The 22,861-nt window shown below is 44.2% G+C and overlaps 1 protein-coding gene across 1 annotated transcript in view; it reads right to left on the bottom strand.

The window, feature by feature from the left end:
- MYO1E (myosin IE) overlaps positions 1-22,861 on the bottom strand; it is a 213,985-nt gene that overhangs the window by 54,818 nt on the left and 136,306 nt on the right. Inside the window, exons 11-18 of the mRNA XM_043555306.1 lie at positions 22,778-22,858; positions 22,386-22,472; positions 19,611-19,697; positions 18,469-18,636; positions 17,390-17,475; positions 14,900-14,981; positions 9,161-9,267; positions 1,523-1,621 (exon numbers count right to left, since the gene is read on the bottom strand). Of these exons, the coding sequence (XP_043411241.1) occupies positions 1,523-1,621; positions 9,161-9,267; positions 14,900-14,981; positions 17,390-17,475; positions 18,469-18,636; positions 19,611-19,697; positions 22,386-22,472; positions 22,778-22,858 (797 nt within the window). The remainder of the gene's footprint in view (positions 1-1,522; positions 1,622-9,160; positions 9,268-14,899; positions 14,982-17,389; positions 17,476-18,468; positions 18,637-19,610; positions 19,698-22,385; positions 22,473-22,777; positions 22,859-22,861) is intronic.

Here is a 22,861-nt window from a genome sequence, read left to right as displayed (position 1 = left end):
TCCGTGTCAAAATTATCATGAATTCTTGCACTTCTGTGTTACACTCAACAGACCAAATACTTGTGGCTGCTGACTTATTCTACAATAAACAATGGTAAAAAGAATTCTGTTACAACTTAATCAAAAAGGACAAATGGCTTAGTTTAAAAAAGGGCAAAGGAGCTCAACAGACATTTATCTAGTGACCAAAAAGCACAAGAAATATGCTTAACGTCATTTCCCATTAGGGAAATGAAAATCAAAACCACAAGATGCCACTTCATACTCCCTAGGATGGCTATAATCAAAGTCAGATACTAACAAATGCTGGCAGGGATACAGATCGAGTGGAATCCTTAAACACTGCTGGTGGGGATGTAAAATGGTACAGCCACTTTGGAAACCAATCTCACAATTCATCAAAAAAGTTACAGGGGCGCCTGGGTGGCGCAGTCGGTTAAGCGTCCGACTTCAGCCAGGTCACGATCTCGCGGTCTGTGAGTTCGAGCCCCGCGTCGGGCTCTGGGCTGATGGCTCAGAGCCTGGAGCCTGTTTCCGATTCTGTGTCTCCCTCTCTCTCTGCCCCTCCCCCGTTCATGCTCTGTCTCTCTCTGTCCCAAAAATAAATAAACGTTGAAAAAAAATTAAAAAAAAAAAAAAAGAAAACAAAAAAGTTACAGAGTTGCCATGGAACCCAGTAATTCAAAAAATTTTTTTAATGTTTATTTATTTTTGAGAGAGAGAGGCAGAGTGTGAGTGGGGAAGGGACAGAGAGGGAGGGAGACACAGAATCCAAAGCAGGCTCCAGGCTCTGAGCTGTCAGCACGGAGACTGACGCAGGGCTTGAACTCACGAACCTCAAGATTGTGACCTGAGCCAAAGTCGGATGCCCAACTAACTGAGGCACCCAGGCATGCCCCCGGCACCCGACCAGTAATTCTATTTTTAGGTAAGCATGCAAGAGAAATAAAACCATACGTCTATGCAAAAATGTGTACATGAACATTAACAGTAGCATTATTTGTCATTCACAATAGCCAAAAAGTGAAGACAACTGATGCATATTAGCTGGCGGATGAACAGGTTAAATGTAATACACTGCCATATTGGTGCAAGGGAATATTACTGGGTGGTGAGTCAGAGAGAAGTGCCGATACTCACTGCAGCATGGATGACCCATACAAACGTTATGCTAACTGAAAGAAGCCAGACATAAAGGACACATGTTGTGTGATTCTACATCTACACAATGCCCAGAATAGGCAATATTTTGGAAGTCTTTTTATCTGAAAGAAGCGTGGGCCCGGGGCAGGAGGTGAGGGGAGAACTGGGGGGGGTGGTGGCTAGGGAACTCGGGTTACTTTTTGGGATGATGAAAGTGTTCTCAAATGAATTGCAGTGATGGATTCACAACTCTAGAAAACCATTAAAAGCCACTGAATTGTATACTTTAAATGAGTAAATTATACGTAAGTGAATTGTATCTCAATAAACCTGTTTAAAGCAAAAAGCAAAAAAAAAATTCCAGTCACCAGTTTCTTACCTCTGTAGGAATTTTTGGAAGATGCGCCGATAGGCATAACCAGCTCTTCTCACTCGGATGTTTTCCTTCAGACCCAGGTATTCTACTTGATGCTTCACTCTGTAAAGAAGAAAAAGGAGTTGAGACATTACTGGATAATTCTTTCACCTCACTCTCCTAGCCACTATCCCCTCAAACCCCCAATCACAAGCAACAGGGAAACACTGAAAAGATTAGAATTTAAGAGCTGCTTTTAATGAAAACAGACCAGATGGGATGCTGCCCAATTCATGAATAATTGAATAAAGTCAATTTGATCTTCACATTTACTCAGTTGAATTTTGTTACCAAAAAAAAAAAAAAAAAAAAAAGACTGTAATTTATAGGGTTCAGAGTCTGAGCTGATCATCAGGTTATGTAATATTAACTTAAAAAATATTTTAGGGGCACCTGATTGGCTCAATTGGTTCAGCCTCTGACTCACGATTTCAGCTCAGGTCATGAGCTCTCAGTGGTGAGATCAAGCTCCACGTCGGGCTCTGTGCTGCTTGGAGCCAGCATGGGATTCTCTCATATTCATTCATTCATTCATTCATTCATTCTCTCTCTCTCTCTCTCTCTCCCCCTCTCCCACATATGTGTGGTCTCTCTCTCTCTCTCTCTCAAAATAAATAAACTTCTCCATACTCAGCATAGAGCCCAACACGGGGTTTGATCTCACAACCACAGGATCATGACCTCAGCCACAATCAAGAGTCAGACACTCAACCACCTGAGCCACCCAGGTGCCTCTCAAGGATACAACTTTTAACTTTGTAATTAAATGAAGGTAGAGCTATTTTTGTTTTCAACCTTAATTTAATAGTAACTCTACACCTAGTGAGATTATACTTCTAAAGCTTTTCAGATACAGTGTAAGAAAGGGCATACAAAATGATGAATTTTTTTTTTTAATTTTTTTTTTTTCAACGTTTATTTATTTTTGGGACAGAGAGAGACAGAGCATGAACCGGGGAGGGGCAGAGAGAGAGGGAGACACAGAATCGGAAACAGGCTCCAGGCTCTGAGCCATCAGCCCAGAGCCCGACGCAGGGCTCGAACTCACGGACCGCGAGATCGTGACCTGGCTGAAGTCGGACGCTTAACCGACTGCGCCACCCAGGCGCCCCCAAAATGATGAATTTGAAATGCCCAAATTAAAAACGTTCTAATAACAATTGAAATTACAGTTTTAGTTGGCTTTTATGACAGTAAATAACTGTCAGCATGTTTTGGACAATGGATGCAGGCACTACTAGATTAATGTTCCCACATGGGATTTTCTTATCAGAGAAAACGCCCCATACCCCACACCTTGGGGATTCTAGTTTAGTAGCCTGGGAGGTCTGGGGTGGTGCACAGACCTTTCAACTGTGAGAACTCGCCCGTTCCTGAGAAGCACGGTGTCCCGGAAGCCGAGAGGCAGATCCTGGACACTAGCTTCTGATCGCCCCTCGCGGAGGTAAACGGGGCCTTCGATGCAGATATTATGTGGGCTGGTTGAATACAGACACTTGGAAACATGATATTTGAGGGAAACAAGGAATAAAAAGGACGCTTCCTCTCTCTTTTGAGGACATGGTGTCAGCATTGTGCTGTGGCAGGGAGGCAGCTCCCGTTCTCCCCACCGAGCACATTTGGGGTCATCTGCACTAATGATGGCTCCTGCTCCGGAGAACGGCCCCTGGTCAACTGCTGCCCTGGGAAGACAATTAGCAGCAGCCTCCCTACCACTTCATGGAGGTGCCCGACAGCTGTCTCTCCAGCAGGGCTCTCACGAAAGCCACATTTCCAACCAGGATGCACGCTTGCGGATACTGTCCTGTGTCAGTCTGCACGGTGCACTGCAAGGTGCTAGCGAACAAGAAAAGGCCATTGCCATGGTTCCTGCAGAAGACCTTGCAGGCAGCACAGTGGTTCACAGCCGGCTTCCGGAGCTGGGTTCCTGGTATGCCCCTGGCTCTGCCACTACCTCACCTCTCTATGCCTCACTCTCCACTCCTATTAAGTGAGGATGCTGATGTGAGTTCTTTCTTCCTAGTTGGGTATATTCCACGTACAGCACTCAGCTGGCTCCTGGCATGCATGACATAAAGCTGCTATTATTCTAATATACACACAGGTGCAATAAGTAAACCAGGACAGCAGACTAGACAAAGAGGTGGATTTTTCATAGTGAGGAGATTCTCAGAAGGTGACGTGTCCCTGGGTCTGGAAGGATGAGTTGAACTCACCAGGTGCAGAGGAGGGAAAGGCAGGGGGCACAGTGGAAGCAAAGGCACAACGATGGGAAAGTCTGTGGCATGGGTGGGTGAGGAGCAGGTGGAAAACTAAGCTGGAAGTGGGGATACAGTCTTGACTGCCCTGGGAGGGATGTATGAGAAAAGCCTCAAGTCCCACTGTTCCTACTTGAACCAGAATCCAGAAATGTCAACTCCTTCAAGATCATTACTTTTTTAAAAAAATTTTTTTAATGTTTATTTTTGAGAGACACAAAGAGACAGAGCCCAAGTGGTAGAGGGGCAGAAAGAGAGGGAGACACAGAATCTGAAGCAGACTCCAGGCTCTGAGCTGTCAGCACAGAGCCCGATGCGGGGCTCAAACCCACCAACCATGAGATCATGACCTGAGCCAAAGTCAAACGCTTAACCAAATGACCCACGCTGGCACCCCAAGATTAATACTTTTTAAAACAACCTTTATAGGGGCACCTGGGTGGCTCAGTGGGTTAAGAGTCCAACTCTTGGTTTCAGAGCAGGTCATCATCTCACAGATCGTGGGTTCGAGCCTCATGTCAGCTCTATGCTGAGAGCGTGGAGCCTGCTTGGGATTCTCTCTCTCTCTCTCTCTCTCTCTCTCTCTCTCTGTCTCTCTCTCTCTCTCTCTCTCTGTGCCCCTCTTGCCCCCAAATAAATAAAGTTAAAAAAAATTAAACAACCTTTATAGAAAGAAGTAATATTCAATGCCCACATTTGATTTGTGACACATATCTGGTTAACTAAGGGAGTAGAAATAATGAATGTTCCTTTCTCATATCCTCCGAATCCAAAACTCACCATTAGCCTTTTCTCTATTAAGAACAATACACATGAGAGTGTCAGTTAGAGGTACGTGCTCATTTTAAGTGTTTTTCATATATATTGGCTTCCTCCCAAGCTTTTGGGGCAAGGGAATGTATCACCCATTGACTCAAGTAGAAATGTTCAGTTTCCACAACTGAAAGACTATGCCTCACGTTAAAAAACTGGTTTCATTCACTGTAACTTCCATCACCAGGAAATTTCCTTATGGGAATTTTCTCCAACAGGACAATCCGGTTAGCAAATTCTGTACTGATTTCTGTAATCAAAGGACCCAAGGTGATTTTTTCATGTCCCTGCAGCCCTGTGACCTCCTCAGTGAACACCAGCCAGGCTGCCAATGCCCAGTCGTGCCATTTCCCTGGGTCACGCCATTCCGCCCCTTGGGGTAAGTTCTTCACAACTTTCCTTGGCCCTTAACGCGAGTAGGTCAAGGCCTGAGAGCCCTGCTGGAGCAGCCATTCCGAACCCAGGGCAGGCAACTTCGCCGGAGCCAAACAAAAACACATTTTCAACAGGAAAAGAAAAATAAACCACACCCCATAAACTTGTGGAATGAATAACCCTGTCCACCGAGAACTTCAATTGACCGTGTAATCCTGCCAACGAAGCACACTGCCTTTCCTGGCCCTTGACTCTCCACACTCAGAAGCGAAACCATCTGTCACACAATAAACCTGAAACAGGATCGGGGGCATGGGGACGCAGCTCAGGAAGCTATCCTACTGGAAATACGAATCAACACCGGACCAACACATACCTTAGGCTTCTTGACGCCTGTTTACACGGATGTATGTTCTGAAGTTCCTTACTTCAATACAAATGACGGGATTAAGAAAAATTAAAAAAAAAAAACAAACAAACCGAAAACATCACTGTGGGGGATTCTACGAGGATTTACCGAATAAATGTATTGCTAGTCTCAACTTCTCCATTTTCTGATATTTCTATGACTCAGTTTGGATTTTATGAGAAAGAAGCATCAGGGACGTGAAACTTTCAACCAGTAGCTACTGCAAAATTTCTACGTTAGAGGGACTTTGAGCAGAGAGAGATCTCCACGGGGTAAGGGAGAGTGGGCTGGGAGGGGCTGTATTTGTAGGGGGAGCAAGATGTTTTCATTTAAGATAATGTTTATTGGAAAGGGCTGGGGAAGGGAAGCTGGATGGGATACGGAGTAGGGGGAAGGGTGGGCTAAAGCTCCCCTCAGCCCCACCTCTGCTTCCAAGACTCCTGTAATCTATTTCTGAGGTAGCCTATGTCATCACCCTTCTAGTGTGTGTGCATACACGTGCAAGATGTGATGCAGTGTGTACTTGTGTGAACACATGAGGGGGGAGTGTGGGAGTGATGTGGAGACAGGCAGAGGCAGGCTGACAGAAGTGGGGCCAGGTCTGGGAGAGTTCATTCGGTGGGACTGAAGGAGATCCCGTTCTGAATGGACCCTCTTAGTTTATTTATTTATTATTTTTATTTATTTATTTTTTCAGTATATGAAATTTATTGTCAAATTGGTTTCTATACAACACCCAGTGCTCATCCCAAAAGGTGCCCTCCTCAATGCCCATCACCCGCCCTCCCCTCCCTCCCACCCCCCATCAACCCTCAGTTTGTTTTCAGCTTTTAAGAGTCTCTTATGCTTTGGCTCTCTCCCACTCTAACCTCTGTTTTTTTTGGGTTTTTTTTCCTCCTCCCCCTCCCCCATGGGTTTCTGTTAAGTTTCTCAGGAACCACATAAGAGTGAAACCATATGGTATCTGTCTTTCTCTGTATGGCTTATTTCACTTAGCATCACACTCTCCAGTTCCATCCACGTTGCTACAAAAGGCCATATTTCATTCTTTCTCATTGCCACGTAGTACTCCATTGTGTATATAAACCACAATTTCTTTATCCATTCATCAGCTGATGGACATTTAGCTCTTTCCATAATTTGGCTGTTGCTCAAAGTGCTGCTATAAACATTGGGGTACAAGTGCCCCTATGCATCAGCACTCCTGTATCCCTTGGGTAAATTCCTAGCAGTGCTACTGCTGGGACCCTCTTAGTTTAATGGAGGACTGAGGAGATGAAGTGTCTTACTGAAGCTACTTAGTGGCAGGCCAGCACCACAAGACAGTTCTTCCAGATCCAGTCCAGCCCGTTGCCCTAGATCAGCTGTTCTCAAAGTATGAGGTCCAGACCATCAGCACTGGCATCACCTGGGAGCTTCTTAAAAATGCACATTCTTGGACCCCACCCAGACCCACTGAATCTCTGGAAGCAGGGCCCAGCAATCTGAGTTTTAACAAGCCCTCTAAGGGATACTTTGGTGCATCCATAAGCTTGAGAACTAGCGTAGGAAGGCAAAAAACAAAACAAAACAAAAACAAAAACAAAAAACAAAAAACAAAAACAAAAAAAACAAGAAAAGACATTTTCTATCTTCAGGGGGGAAGGGGTGATGCTGCTGCTGCTCTCTTAGCCTCAATGGAGAAACTGAGTGATGTGTTTCAGAAAAGCAGAAGGCAAATTAAGTACTTCAAGGGGAAGGGGATGGTCAGGTCCACCCTTTCAAAGGAGCTCACTGCAGTGGAAGAGAAGATCCCAGGGAAACCTGGTAACTGCCGGGAACGACCACACAGCCACCAAATGGGTAAGTCACAAGAATAATTCCCAGGGCAGATTAGAGACGCTGGATCAGGGTCCAACTGATCTGGAGAAAGACTGTAAGACTTGCTAATACAAGAGTCACCCAAGGCCAGACTCATCACCCAGGGGGAGTGAGCCCTCATTGGAGCCTTGGAATAGCTACCTGATAGTGTTTAAGAGGAATCTCTGCTGGCAATTCAATAGAATTGACACTTTAGGAATGTGCACCTGTTTTGCCTATTTTTTTTCAATTTTATTTTATTTTTAGAGAGAGAGAGAGTATGTGTGAGCAGAGGAGAGGAGCAAAGAGAATCTTCTTTTTTTTTTTTTTTTTTTTTAAGTTTATTTATTTATTCTGAGAGAGAGAGACTATGAGCAGGGTAGGGGCAGAGAGAGGATTCCAAGCAGGCTCCACGCTGTCAGCACAGAGCCCAATGTGGAGCTTGAACCCATGAACCATGAGATCATGACCTGAGCCGAAATCAAGAGCTGGGCCCTTAACCTACTCAGCCACCGAGGCACCCTGAGAGACAGAGTCTTAAGCAGACTCCATGCTCAGCACAAAGCTCAGTGTGGAGGCTCAATTCCATCACGGTGAGATCGTGACCTGAGCCGAAATCAAGAGTCAGACACTCAACTGACTGAGCCACCTAGGTGCCCAGGAACTCAGAATATTGTAGACTGACAAGATGGTAGGCTGCTATGTCCTGCAGCATCAAAAGGTGAGAAAACAGACTCAAGCTGCACATGCAGTGGGAAAATACAAAAGGACCAGAAGACACTGATTGCTGGAGCCTGGGCATTTTCCTCATCACTCATTTTTTTCCCCTCTTTTAATGGATCAAGTCTCAGCTGCCTGAATGCTCAGAAAGGATCCTGCTGGCAGGACAGGAATGGACCTACACATATCTCTCAGGGGAGGTGACTGACGGCCATGACTTTCCCTCCTGGTCTTGCCATTGTGGAGTTTAACCTCGATAAGTCACTTGATACCTAAGTTTATCTAGTTTTCGCCAAGAGAGAAAAGACAAAAGATAGTAATTCTGCACGGTCCTGTCTAGGGACCAGATTGGTGACAATTGTGGGCTCCTCCCTCCGGTCCAGTCATCATAACACCTTGCCTGGGGCCCTGCTCCCGTGTGCCCATGGACGGTGCCTCTTAGGAACATGCATCTGGATCCTCCAGCTGGATAAAATTGTATTTTCTAGTCATCCTTAACATTTGCCTGCTCAACCCCCCCATTTCATCCTGCACAGGCCACATCCCTAAATTCCAGCTGCAGGAGGAACGGTGACCCAGGATTCCTCAGGAGTCAGAGAGGGGAGGGCTCACTGCTTGCTATACACCACGTGTCTCCCTGTGGCTTGTTCCCTCCCAGACGCAGTCACTCTGCTCACGAACAGAGTCCTCAGAGGCAGGTACTGAACCTAGAGCATGCCCCCCAAGACCCCTGAAAATGACAGATTGCTTTCCACCAGCTCTTCAGACCTTCACTCGTAACCCTGAGTGAGCATTCCAGGCCACATCCTGTGGGTACTGATGAGGAGCTGAGTGCACTAAGAATGTCTACACGGGGCCTCACACTAATTTTAAAACCATCCTGACTCTGCGGTCTTAAGGTTTTTTTGTTTTCTTTCCATCTGTCTCCAGACTAGCCAAGTTCAACATTGTAAAATGCTAACTCTGGACTGAATGGCACAGCTAACATTTTAGGAGAAGACAAGAGGGGAGGGGGGAGGGAAGCTTCACTCCTCATGAAAAAGTTAAGACACAAAGACATGAAACACACCCGAGAACAATTTAAACTGCTTCTGCCCTTGGCGTAGGGTGGCCCTTTTGAGCAGCGGGAACATGTACCAGGGCCCACCCCCGCCGGCCTCAACTTCCCCGTCTGCCATCTTGACATACCTGCTTTCCTCCCAGTCTCTGGGCTTCTTGGTTTCGTTCGGTTTTATGCAGCGGATGTAGTGAGGTGTGCACTTCATCAGGGTGCTCACGAGGTCATTGGCTTGTTTCTAGAAAGGAAGAATCACATCAGGTGGAAACACGGAACTTTTTCTCAAGCAGACCGACTTTCCAAAGAGATCTGTGAAACTCTAGCGCAGACATTTATAGCTAGAAATTAATCTTCAGGACTTGCTCGTTAGGCTTCCCTCTGCTCGACTATACTCTCTTAAGGCTCTACTGACTTTTATGATGATTCTAACATCCGCAAATGGGTTGGAAGTTAGATTTTTGAAAACAATCAGGTCTTCTCAGTGTAGTTAATAAAATAAAACAAAAAAACCAAAACAAATACATCTTCGCATGCAATTCTTTTCATGAGGAACAAGGAAGCATGACAGTTATTAGCAAATTAAGCTGATAGAGGGCCTTCGCAAACACATTGTTCTCCTAGCCTTTTCTGGTGCTCGAGTGGGGTGGGGAGGAGAAATTATTTGCAAGATTAAAGCATTAGAGGCCCCTGTACTCTCTTTCCAGGCAATTCAACCAATGTGGAGTCACCTTATTAAAATGATGGAAATGAATAAAGAGTGAGAGATAGGTAAGCTCAGAATTTATAAATTGTTTCTTTTTTTAAAAAATTTATTTATTTACTTTGAGAGAGAGACAGCATGAGCAGGGAAGAGACAGAGAGACAGGGAGAGAGAGAATCCCAAGCAGGCTCTATGCTGTGACCATGGAGCCTGACGCGGGGCTTGAAGCCACGAACAGTGAGATCATGACCTTAGCAGAAACCAAGAGTCAGTCGCTTAACCGGCTGAGCCACCCAGGTGTCCCTTATACATCTTTCCACATGCCACTTTGCTCACCTGCTTCCTCAGCATGTCCTTTTATAAACCTGCAGCATCTGAGCCATATTGGTGTGCCATATAACCCACTCCTTCACAAAATATCCAATATGAAATCTTCTCTCACTACCTGTGCACTGGGTACCCAAAAGGAAACTGGGCTCAAGCAGAGAAAGCCACATAAATAAAGCTGCAATTGCTTATGACGTGTTTAAAATTATGAGTATCTCCAACTCGGAGGAAACAGGAGCAGGGCCCACATCAGCATTCCCAACACCACACAGCTGTGCACTCGTGGGGCCCAGGATGGGGTCCACGCAAACCCTCCTTCTAAGCAAATCGGTGTGAAGAGAGAAAACCTCTAAAGGAAAATAGAGAGAAGGGATCTCTAAAACCAGAAAACCATTACAAAGTCAGCAGAAGAGAACTGCCTCCAGTAGGCAACTCTCTCTCAATTAGGGCTTTTCTGTTTTCATGGGTTTGGGAAATCTGAAACCCTTGAGAAAGATGCTTGAGTATATTCAAAGCAAGATGTGCACTGGTGAATTATGTGCTCTGTTTAGACGTGCCGAATATAGCATTTTTTTGCAATGCTTAGAAGAACAAAGCTGCAGAGGTTGTATGGCCAAAGCAAAGCCCTACAATGAAAAAGTAAATTGACTCGTATCTCCCTTTTCGACGGAGATTGTATTTCAGAACAAACCTGATGATCTTTGCAACACATGAGGTGCAGCTGGGCAGGGCGTGCCTATAACAAAGCTTTAAGTCTCCAAACTTGTAATTTTTATTTTTTCTATTTTAATTTTTTAACTTTATTAAAACTTTTTAATTTCCAAGAATAACTTGGCAGACCTTTCGTCCTAAGCATTTCACAACATACCTTCTTTTCACCTTAGCGTGAGAACAGACAGGGGCAAGTGCGATTTATGTTACCTGCCCCTTGACTTAGTTCTCTCTAGCTCAAAGTAGTAGTGGGGTTAACATTTACTGAATATGCACCAGAGGCTAGACACATGGATCCTCTCATTTCTGCCTCAGGATTCTAAGAGATAGCTACTATTCTTATTATTATTCCCATTTTTAAGACAAGAAAACCAGACCGTAAAGAAAGTATTGCTCCAGATGGCACAAATTATCACAGAGTTGAGGCTTGAACGCAAATGTGCATACCACCAAGTCTGTTCCTTAACCACAATGCTCTCCTGCCTTCCTAAGCAAGATAGGAGATCTTTTGGTGTGATGTAGAAGGAATGAACAGAATGAGCCGAGAGTAGATAGTCTTTAGGTTGTGGGATAATTCATTGCGGCAAATAGGACTACACCTTACCCATCAAAATTATCCTGAATTTAGTTATGGAGTCAACTTTAGATGTCTCCTGAGCTGGTTGGGAAGCAGCAACCAGATTCATCCTGACTCTGGACAAGAACAGTCCATGAGTTAGGACAGAAGGCGACCAAAGGCACTTACTTGCCCAACAGAAGCATAAATCAAAACACGCAGACGGGGCAGAGAGAAAAGGCTCAGGGTGAGGCTCCTCCTTTTATCCTCAACACAGATTACTAGCAAGCTGCAGGTGGGGTCTTGCCTCTACTATTTGCAAGCTTTATGACAAATCACTGCGTTTCTCTGGGCCTCAGTTTCTCCATCTGTAAACGAAGAGGACTGAACTAGAAGACCTCTAACATCTTAACCTAAAGGTTGGAGAAAATGTTCAAAGTCAAGCAGTCCAGTCCCTGCACGGTGCTTTCATCTCCTGCCGTATCCACTCCTCAGAGTCTCCGCTTTCACTTGGATGAAGCCGCAATCCCGTCCACTTTGCCAGCGCTGAGCTCGGTGCCATTTGCCAACAGCACTGATCTTTGGCTCTAATTTCAAAACTGGTCCCTTCCAGCCACAACAATGCAGAATTTAGTGAAGCCTCAAAATCAAAAAGCACTATTAAATATAGAATACTATTACTTATAAACAAGAGAACAGGAGTTCTCACCAAATGAATATTCATTAGTTAGATCCTACAGATTGGTTTGAAATTTTAAAGTATTAGAAAATAATAAAATACCCAACACAAAAACTACCTTGAACATAAACTTAATTTTGCTTCCAAGGAATTTTAGATCTCTTTTTTTTTAATGTTTATTATTTTTGAGAGAGAGCGAGAGACAGAGAGCAAGCAGGGGAGGAGCGAGAGAGAGAGACACACACACACAGAACCGGAAGCAGGCTCCAGGCTCTGAGCGGTCAGCACAGAGCCCGACACGGGGCTTGAACTCACAGATTGCGAGATCATGACCTGAGCTGAAGTTGGCCGCTTAACCGACTGAGCCACCCAGGCACCCATAGATCTCTTTAAATGTGTGCACTTTAGGGATATCATGAAGATGATACTGAATGTCTACAAAATGCTGTGGATATGGAAGGTGTAAGAGATTGGCCATGGCTATGCAGTTCTAAGAGGTGTTTTAGAGGGGATTACAAAGCAGGGAGAATTTTACTCCTACGTGGAGGTAGGACAGGAACATCAGACAGAGACATGGACAACATAATCCACAAAGCAGAGTACCACTTGGGGTGAGGACATGGACAGTGTTATCATCTTACTTAAGCTGGCTGACTTGAGATGGACCTCCCCAGACAATAGCAATCTTTGCAGTCCTTGCAATCCTGAATAGTTTTGAGTATACCCAGAAGATGGCAATTTTGAGCATTCAACGAGACCAGAATATGAAGCCAAGTCCTCCAAGGAGGAGAAAAATGCCCCTACCTCCACCCTCTGTTTTTTAGGGAATAAGCTCAACTGAGAATCCAGACCACTTGGAAGTGAGTCATTGTAACCTTGATGATCTGGGCCCCTTGGATCTGAATGTGACAGTCTTGTGACTAGATTTTCCAGCCCAGAGCTAATCCTTATCCAGGACCTTGAAGTGAAGGCATGAGTCAGAAGCTTCACACAGACATTGCTAGCTGGGGCCTCATAAGAATGGCATCTGCTCTCTGCCTTCCATTCTCTGCTCTAGTGAACTCAATGCAGAGATCGTCCAGGGCTACTAAATGTCTCTGGTACTTTGAACATGACTGTCCCTAGTCTGAGAGGACTCTATCCTTTAGTTCAAAATCCAGCTTGCACCTGACATCCTTCTCTAAACCGGAAGTCTTCTCTTGACTAGAATCTTCTCATTATGCTGTGAGGTTTTAAAAATCATTTCCTTTATTCCAGGCAGTGTTCTTGCCCTCAGGGGCTGGGGAGGCAGGCTTCCATACAAGAAACACTCAGGAAAGAAAGCCAACGACCAGAACTGACAACAACCATCGTTTCCATCAGGCTGGGGTTGTTGAGGGCACTGTGAGAAGGATGAGCAGGATTTGGATACACAGAGCCAGGGAGGAGGCATAAACAGGCACATCTAGGAGTTCACTAAGAATGAAGCAGAGATGAATAAGCACGGGGCATAAGGAGGGCACTGAAGGAGCAGTGTAGCCGATCAGATACATTTTGTGCTTATGATGTTTCAGGTAGTGTACTAAATGCCTTAGACAGATTACTGAATTTAATATCACAACCCCACCTTGACATAGGTACAAAGATCCCCATCTTACAGATAAAGCAAATGATGCACTGAGAGTTTAGGTACTTTGCTGGCAAACACAAGCTAGTAAAAGCCAGAGGTGGGATTTCAACACAGGCAATGGACCCCCCCCAGAGCCCTGCTGTTCATCATTTGATGATCCTATTGATTATAAAACTGCGGTGGTATTTAACTGATACTTAAAAAAAATTTTTTTAGTGTTTATTTATTATTGACAGACAGGGAAAGACAGAGCATGAGCATGGGAGCGGCAGAGAGAGGAGGAGACACAGAATCCGAAGCAGGCTCCAGGCTCTGAGCTGTCAGCACAGAGCCCGATATGGGGCTCGAACCCACAAACTGCGGGATCATGACCTGAGCTGAAGTCGGACACTTAACCGACTGAGCCACTCGGGCGCCGCTAACTGATTTTTAAAAAAATAGTTTAGTGACTTTCTCAAAGAATGACATGATTAAGTGTGTTTGACACAACCTTTAAATTCAGAGTGTAATTAGGGACAGTGAATTTCATCATACAAAGGCTCAGATGATACAGTGCACTCTCCACAGGGGCTCCCCCAAAACACCTTAAGAACTCCTGATGTTAAGACACCACGGGGTCAGATGTGCCTGTAATTTGCAGAAGGAGGGGCCTGCAAGATCCACTGAGGGCATAAGTTGCCCCCATAATACCCAGCAGAATTTCAGGTACGTGAAGTTCCATAATTGGCAAGTATTGGGGTCCAGTCTGGAAAACAGTCATCGAAATACAGAATTTGGGGGGCGCCTGGGTGGCTCAGTCAGTTAAGTGTCCGACTTTGCTCAGGTCAAGACCTTGCAGCCCGGCCCGCGAGTTCAAGCCCTACTCTGGGCTCTATGCTGAAAGCTCAGAACCTGGAACCTGATTCGGATTCTGTGCTTCCTGTCTCTCTGCCCCTCCCCTGCTCAGCCTCTGTCTCTCTCAAGAATAAATAAACATTAAAAAAATTTTAAAAAAATCCAGAATGTGGCTCTCAATCATAAAATCTTCTCTGATAGTTTAATGTGTATTCTTCCAGATTCTGTTTAAAGCCACTTCCTTTTAGAAAGTAACTGATTAGCATCTGCTATGAAGCTATGGGGTACTTAATATCCATCACTTTTTTTCAAGCAGCAACATTACTTCTGCGCATCTTCTGTAACCATTCTGTTATATCTCACTGACCTCATCCTGGCCCAAGGGTGCAGTTTCTGACTCCTAGAAATCCCTGCCTCTTATAGGAATCTATAAACTTCCCCAAATAGATCAAACCTTTATTTTGCTTCCGGCAGTAGTTGGGCGCCCTTTCTTGTCAGCTTGCAGATTTTCCGGAAATAAAGACTTTATAAAAGGTCTGAAAAAGGAGAAAGAGAAGGGGTTAGCAATCAGTGGGTACCTCGGGGGGACAAAAGCCTGCTTCTGTAGAGGATGGGAAAGAGGGCTGTCCGGAAGCACATAACCTTGGATCCAGAAAGACCATCTGACTCAAAGCACGAGCCATCAAGGTGTGACCTGGGAAATAAGCAGTGAACAGAAGAAACGGAGAAAGAATTCTAAGACAGAAGCATCTTAGTGTCTAAGCCTGAAAAATTAAATTAAAAACTCTGCACTTTGAGTTTGCCTGCTCACTAGAACAGAGGTACACCTTGGCAAGAGGACACACAGAGAGGACTGGTACCGATTTACCGAGTTAACTGAGATAGACCAGGGCTCAGGAAAGTGTACGAATTTTTGGGGTCCAGTGCAGATTCTGCTTTTTTTTATTTTTTTATTTTTATTTATTTTTGCAAGCGAGAGCGACAGAGCATGAGCAGGGCAGGGGCAGAGAGAGAGAGAGAGAGAGAGAGAGAGAGAGAGAGAGAGAGGGAGACACAGAATCTGAAACAGGCTCCAGGCTCTGAGCTGTCAACACAGAGCCCGACACGGGCCTTGAACTCACGCACCACAAGATCATGACCTGAGCCGAAGTCAGACGCTTAACTAACTGAGCCACCCAGGGGCCCCACAGATTCTGCTTTGATTGAAAGCAGGGTTTCTCCATCTCGGCGCTATTGATACCAGGATTCAGGGCTGGATAATTCTTTCTTGGGGCGGGGAGGGTTAGGCTGCCCTACGCAATGTAGGACGTTTTGCAGCATCAGTGACCTCTGCCTACTCGATGCCATTAGTACACTGCACCTCCCCCCTGCCCCTGCAAAAAACCTTGAAAAACTTATTTTAAGTAGGAGTAATTTTATGTGGAGTGATAGGAACTCACCAATTCTTTGCCAGTTGAATATATTTTCATTAGTCCGTCTAATCGACCTGCCTTTGTTCAAATACCTGCCTCACCAGGACACAGGGCAGGGACAATGTCACCTCATTGCCCCTGGTGTCTAGAACACAGCCTGGTACACAGCAGGTGCTCAATCAGTATGTGGTTAAGGACCGAATAAAGTCACCCATGTAAACCAGCAATCTGACACCAAGTTCAATTCCTCCTAAATGGCTTTTGGGCTGTCTCGAATTTTCTAGGAAGTCTCCCAACAATCTACTTTTAACTTGATCAGACATGATTATAGATTTTTGAAGCCAGTGTGTTTAATAAACAATAGGCTGTGTCTATAGGACAGGAGTTTTACATGGAAGCGTCAATAGCTCTCAAAGTTGTCATAAATTTTAATAATTAAAAAAAAAATCTGAAAGCATGTCTGCACCTGACAGTCATAAAACCCACAAGGCAGAACTTGTGGTTTACCTGACTTTTTAACAGGAGCAAATCGATTTTATGTGTTTTCAAATGAAAACAAATTCAGAATCTCCAAAGTTGGGGGCTTCAGGGAACTCCAGCATGGAGAGATCATGGGGAGATGAGGGCCAGGGTATGGGCGTGGGGGGAAGAGAACTAACTGGAGAAGAACAACTTCCGGCCAAAGCCTGAAAAGCATGCTTGGTTTTCTTAGAAAATGAGCAGACTTGGGGCTGTTAACTAAGGAAGTTAACCTTGATATTACAACAGTTCAAGTAACAGGAACTAAAAGGGCAGCTATTATTTGGAGGTCACTCTAAAAGTTGTAAAAGCTGGAAGACTGAGCAATATTGTGCTTGCCTGGCTTATATGGGCCTGACCATGTAAATTATTCTTTATATCCATTACCTAAGGTCTTGGGAAACTTTGCAGGGAAGAGGGGAGGGAAGGACATAGCAGGGCTGGTCCTGGTAGCTCCTGAACGTCATAAGGGAAATGGAGGCCCCTACCGCTCCTACCCCTATAGCTTAGACAGGGTCTCTGGAGTTAAATCTCTGAGGCAATCCCTTTTGAGCTGCCCCTCCCTAGTTTCTTGAACCATTTCCCAAGTGCTTCAGGGACACGTTATCTCACATCCTGCAAAGCCATTAGCCATTAAAAAAATTGAGTGACCATGGAAAATTCTTGGGATGATATTCTAAGGGCAAAGTATCAGAGAACCAGAATGTTCCCTTCTTAGACAGTCAGAAATGGCCATCCCAACCCAACCCCAGGATAGCCACCTCTCCCTGATAATACTACTGAAAATGAGGAAGCTAGGGGCCCTGAAGGCATGCACACAGCACATGGAATTGGGAGGCAGAAAGTGTTAGGGGTACATGGGATTGGAGAGGAAAAGTTATTTTGAAAAACCAAATTGTCCAATGAGCTGAAAGGAACAAAGTGCTGACCCCTAACTGCCACAAGCTTTTTCTTAAATATTGAAAATTTTATCAAACCTACATCCCATGTCAGGTAAGGTAAAACACACTTACAGCTCACTGCTCTGCATAAGCTCGATCAGATCCATAAACAGCACATCACGGTTCCTTTCACAAAAGCCATCCATGTCATAGGATACCTGGCCAAGAACAGAAAGAAATCTAATTTTATCCTGTAAGTATTTCATTGAACAAAAAAATCCAAGTTGGCACGGCTATTCTTACCAGAGTGTGAATATTTCCAGATGTACAATTGGGATTTCATCATGAACTGTCACATTAAGGCTGTGCATGTTTTATTTAACTTGTTAGCTGACTTAGGTGGTGATGGTCTGTGGATGCTGATGGATGTAATCCGCTGCCTACATGGCTCAGATGATCTATGACCAGGACGTCAGCTACCACGATCACATAGCCCTTCTTCAGTGAAGCCATGGGAGTATCTAAGTAATAAACTGAATTCTTTCCCTAAATTTTCACTACAACAGAATAAAATAAAACTCCTTTTGCTCATTAATCCATTGCAATGGAGCACGTCATCTGAGTGCAATTTTTTTCTACAAATGGTGTCACAATTAGATCAATTCAGCCAAAAAATCATGCTCAGGGACCCTGGTGAACAAGAAATTAGATGGGTGAAAGGTGAGACCAGTGGATTTTCCATAGGACTAGAAGACTCTAAATATCATGACCTCAACTTACTTTGTATCACCGGCACCTAGACAAAGCCTGGTAACCAGCAGGCACCTGATGACCATGCGTCTTATGAGAACAAACATCAAAAGCAAGCCTTATTTACAGATAAGGAATACAGGCTTGTGACTGCAGCAAGAGGCAAGACACAAATCCATTCCTTCAGCAGGGTGATTCACGATTTAAAAACATGCAGTAGTGTATACAATCCTTTGTACTGCCCTTGCACATACTTCATATGTCCCATGCTGTTGAATGAATGAATGAATGAATGAATGCTGAGTGAATAAAATACAGTGAAGCAGGTGAAACTCTAGGGATATTGTTATCAGTTGGCTTATGAGAAAACAGATCACAGACCCAAAGGCTTAAAACATTAAGGTAGGTGTTGGAAAGGGTAACTTCTCCTTTCCCATGGGACCCTGGCTCTCTGGACATACCTTCCCAGCATAATGGTGAATAATGAAGCCTTGGTTCCAGCTGTTGAAGTGCTCGTGATTCCCAATCTGCATCTGAAGTTTCTGCAGCAGGGTCTGGTCCGCCCCCTCCCCCACTGCGTGCATCGTGGCACACACGTCGTCCAGGATGCTCATGATCCCAGGAGGGTTCTGGTGGTACCAAGAAGACAAAGTCCCAATTCAGTGACTGTTTAAAGCCCCAGTTCCATGGCTTATAAGGTCTTTTCTTGAGCAAGGAAATAGTTCCCTAGACTCAAGATACCATCTTGAAAATCAGTCTTTCCCTCTGAGCAAAAATGCCATTAATAATCCCAAATGGGAGCTGCCACTTAGATCTAATGATGGAGGAAAGTCCATGTAAAAAAAAAAAAAAAAATTGCTTAACTTCCCAAAGTTCTATTCAGAGTCATACACAGATCACTATCTGCTGACTCCTATTTGTACTAAGTTGATTTTCAAAACCCAAAAGAAAAATGAAAACATTTTCCTTTGACCTTAATTCATTTCTTAATATTCACTTTCAGCCTGTTACCCACAGAGGCATGGTTGACACAGTTACAGACTCTACACATTCTATGTGTGACTTTTTTTTTCACACAGCACTGTTTTATAAACAGTCTTCATGTTTTACACAGTCTTCATACTTAATATTTTAATGGCTATATTTTGCTGCTCTGCTATGCTATAGTTTATTCAACGACTGAATTGTCTTCGGATGTTTTTACGGTTTCCCGTTTTGGACTTTTATAAAAACCAAACCAAAACAAAACAGTACTGTGGAGATCTCTGCCTACATCTTTGTTGTTTTCTCTTGGTGAAGATGTATAAATGGTCAGAAGGCAGGGCCAATTTTATGTCTCTTCATACCCTATGCCATCAACGTTAGTTCTCACTGTCTCCTCTCAGAAGTCAGTAAAAACTTCCAATTGTAAATTGACATTCTATTCATATATACATGTTGGTATTACTACACATAAGTCTATACACAAAATTGATGTAATTGTAAACATTCTCTGCAAATCAGAGTTGTCACTTCCCCCATCCTAAAACAATGACACAGAGAACAGAAACCTACTCGACGTAAACCTGTGTGCAGTGAAGGGACACAGCAGACTGATACTCACAACTTTGTTCTCTATGAGGTCACACACGATTTTGTTATTAAAGTACTCAATGGGTGTCCATCTTATTCCCTCCTGAACATACTCTTCCTGAGGGACAGAAAGCGAGAATTTACATTACTACCCAGTGAAGGCTAGTTGGAGGTCAACCCAGATGACTATCAAAGGCACACAGGTCACCATGAAAGAGAAATTTGAATGCCCTTCAACATACAATGGGAATTTTCTTTATTTTTCTAAGAGGGATAGAAAAGGGACATTTCATTGCTTGGTAATTTTTTTTTTTTTTTAAGTAAACTCCATGCCCAACACAGGGGTCTACCTCACGACCCAGAGATCAAGAGTCACATGCTCTACTGACTGAGCCAGGCAGGTGCCCTATGCTTAGTAATTTTTATATTTAGTTTGAACCATATGAAATTTATTACCACTTCGTCCCTCACTTAAGCCTGCTGCTCACTTAACTTGATGAGCACCACCCCATTTTCCTGGTTTCCCTCCTTCTTCACCAGTCTTGCTTTGTTAGCTTCTTTCCAGATCTTCATATGATGGGGAGACCCTGGGCTCCATCTTTCAGCCCTTCCTCTATTCTCAGCCCTGCTTCTCCAGAGCATTTTAATCAATCCCACGGTTTTAAATAGCACCTGGAGGCTAATGACCCCCAAATTTATTTCTCTGGTCTAGACTTCCCCACCGAGTTCCAGGGTCATGACATTTATATTAGAGTCTGTGTTCAGATGTGTCACAAGCCTTACAAATGTAACTTGTTCAGTGGAGTTCTGATTCTGCATTTCCCCACCATTGCCAACCAACTGTTCTCCTAGTCTTACTCTTCAGTATATAGCCTCACCATTGGCCCTATTATTCAAGCAACAAGGGGAGAAATCAAGAAATCATCTTTAATTCCTCTTTCCTTCTTAGCTCATTGCTAATTATTTTGAGCACGTGACATTGACTCTCTTTCTAAAATACATATCGAATTGGACCACCTCTCACTGTTCTACCACCTCTACTGCTATCATCATCTACACCCCCATCATTTCTTTCCCAGTCTCTTAACTGGTTTTTAAACTTTCACTCCTTTTTTCCCCCCCCAATGTTTATTTTTAATTTTTTTTTTCAACGTTTATTTATTTTTTGGGACAGAGAGAGACAGAGCATGGACGGGGGAGGGGCAGAGAGAGAGGGAGACACAGAATCAGAAACAGGCTCCAGGCTCCGAGCCATCAGCCCAGAGCCTGACGCGGGGCTCGAACTCACGGACCGCGAGATCGTGACCTGGCTGAAGTCGGACGCTTAACCGACTGCGCCACCCAGGCGCCCCCCCAATGTTTATTTTTGAGAGAGAGAGAAAGAGAGAGACAGAGCCTGAGCAGGGGTGGGGCAGAGACAGAGGGAGACACAGAATCCAAAGCAGGATCCAGCCTCTGAGCTGTCAGCGCAGAGCCCGATGAGGGGCTCGAACTCACAAACCATGAGATCACAGTTGGACACTTAACCAACTGAGTCACCCAGGCGCCCCTCAACTTCCACTCCTGTTTGCCTTCCCCTCATCTCACTCTAGAAGTCTATAGAGCCTAAGTAATCTTTTCAAAAACACAAAGCAGACCAGGTCACTCTCTGCTCAAAACTCCCCCAGGGTTTCCTGTCATACTTACTATAAAATCTGAAGCTTCCACCACGCCCTACAACATTCCTGTATGATCTAGCCTCTGCCTACTTCATCCGGTCTCAGCCCTACCACGCCTTCCCCTGGCTGTTCTGCTCTAGCCGCTCTGACGTGGTGGAAGGCTACAACACCAGGGCAGGGGTTTATGTGGAAACCATTGGTCACTTCCATGACTTAATGTCCCCCCAAACAACCATTCATATGTGCAGCAGGTTGCATGTGTCCCCCGAGATTTCATGTCCACCTAAAACTTCAAAATGCGAGGTTTGGAAATAGGATCTTTGCGATATATTTAGCTAAGGATCTTGAAAATGAAATCATTCTGGAGTTAGGGTGGTCCCTTACTCCAGTGACGGGTGTCTTTACAAGAGAAAGGAGAGGGAGATTTGGGCGAAGAGGGACACCGAGAGGGAAAGAGCATGTGAAGGGAGAGGCAGAGACTGGAGTTGCTGACATAGGACAGAGACACCAGGAGCCACAGAAGCTGGAAGAGGCAAGGAAGGAGTCTGGTCCTAGTGACCCTCTGGTTTCAGACTCAAGCTTTCTGAACTATGAGAGAAGTGACGTCTGTTGTTTTAAGCCACTCTGTTGACGGTACTTGGTTACAGCTATCCTAGAAATCCAGAACAACATGGTATCCAGATTAAAAGCGAACCTGCATGGAACTTTGAGGAGAAACTATAAGTAAGACATGTTACTTCACATTAGAATGAAAAACACCAGCTTTGTCTGTATTTAAGGAAGATTGGGAGTCGAGCGGATCTGAGAAAATCAAGTTTTTCCTTTGGAACACAGTCCATGCCATAGACAATTGGGGTTGGAACTGGGTTTCCATTTTCCACTCGGTCAATGAGTCAGAGTAGTAAAAGCAGCCAGTAAGAAGTCCAATTTCACAACATCATTTGCTTAAAGGAGAAAGAAACTGTAGCAGATGGTGTTTACAATTCATAGACTAAAATGTCACAATGGCATATGGTTTTTCTGTCTGACTTTATTAAGTACGTTTCCTAATACAAGGCTAAAAGTTGAATCTAGTAAGAAAAGAGAGACATTTATACCTTTTAAACGAAACAAGTTAGAAATCAGATGAAACAAGAGCGACTGCTTACCTGTTCTGCCTTTAATGTCAGTTCAATAAAAATCTGCTGTAATTTTTCATTAACAAAATTGATACAAAACTGCTCAAAGCCATTTTTCTAGAAGAAAAAAAGGTTACTTGCATGTAATTGTTACTGCAAAATCATTATGAAGTCATTTCTTAAGTGATTTAGTGAAATGTTTCAGTGTGAAAAGTCTTAACAGAAATGTTGGAGGCATCAGTAGACAGCAACATAGTTTATATTTAGGGGAAACTAATTCAGTAAAGGTACATGAAGAACGTACAGAGGCAAAAATGAACTGCAGTGGGTTTGTTTTTCCCCCCATTACCTAGAATTCTTTATTTCAAGCCAGATGAAATGCATCACCCTCCCGGGGCCCCAGATATTCAAAATGGTCTTACCTGGAATATTTCAAAGCCATAGATGTCCAGGACCCCAATGTTGTATTCTTCATGGTCCTTCTCCATTGCTTTGTTGATGGACTA

This window comes from Prionailurus bengalensis, chromosome B3 (genome assembly GCF_016509475.1).
Source record: "Prionailurus bengalensis isolate Pbe53 chromosome B3, Fcat_Pben_1.1_paternal_pri, whole genome shotgun sequence".
NCBI lineage: Eukaryota > Metazoa > Chordata > Mammalia > Carnivora > Felidae > Prionailurus > Prionailurus bengalensis.
Note: the sequence above shows the minus strand (reverse complement) of the source record. Positions and strands in the feature narration are given on the sequence as shown.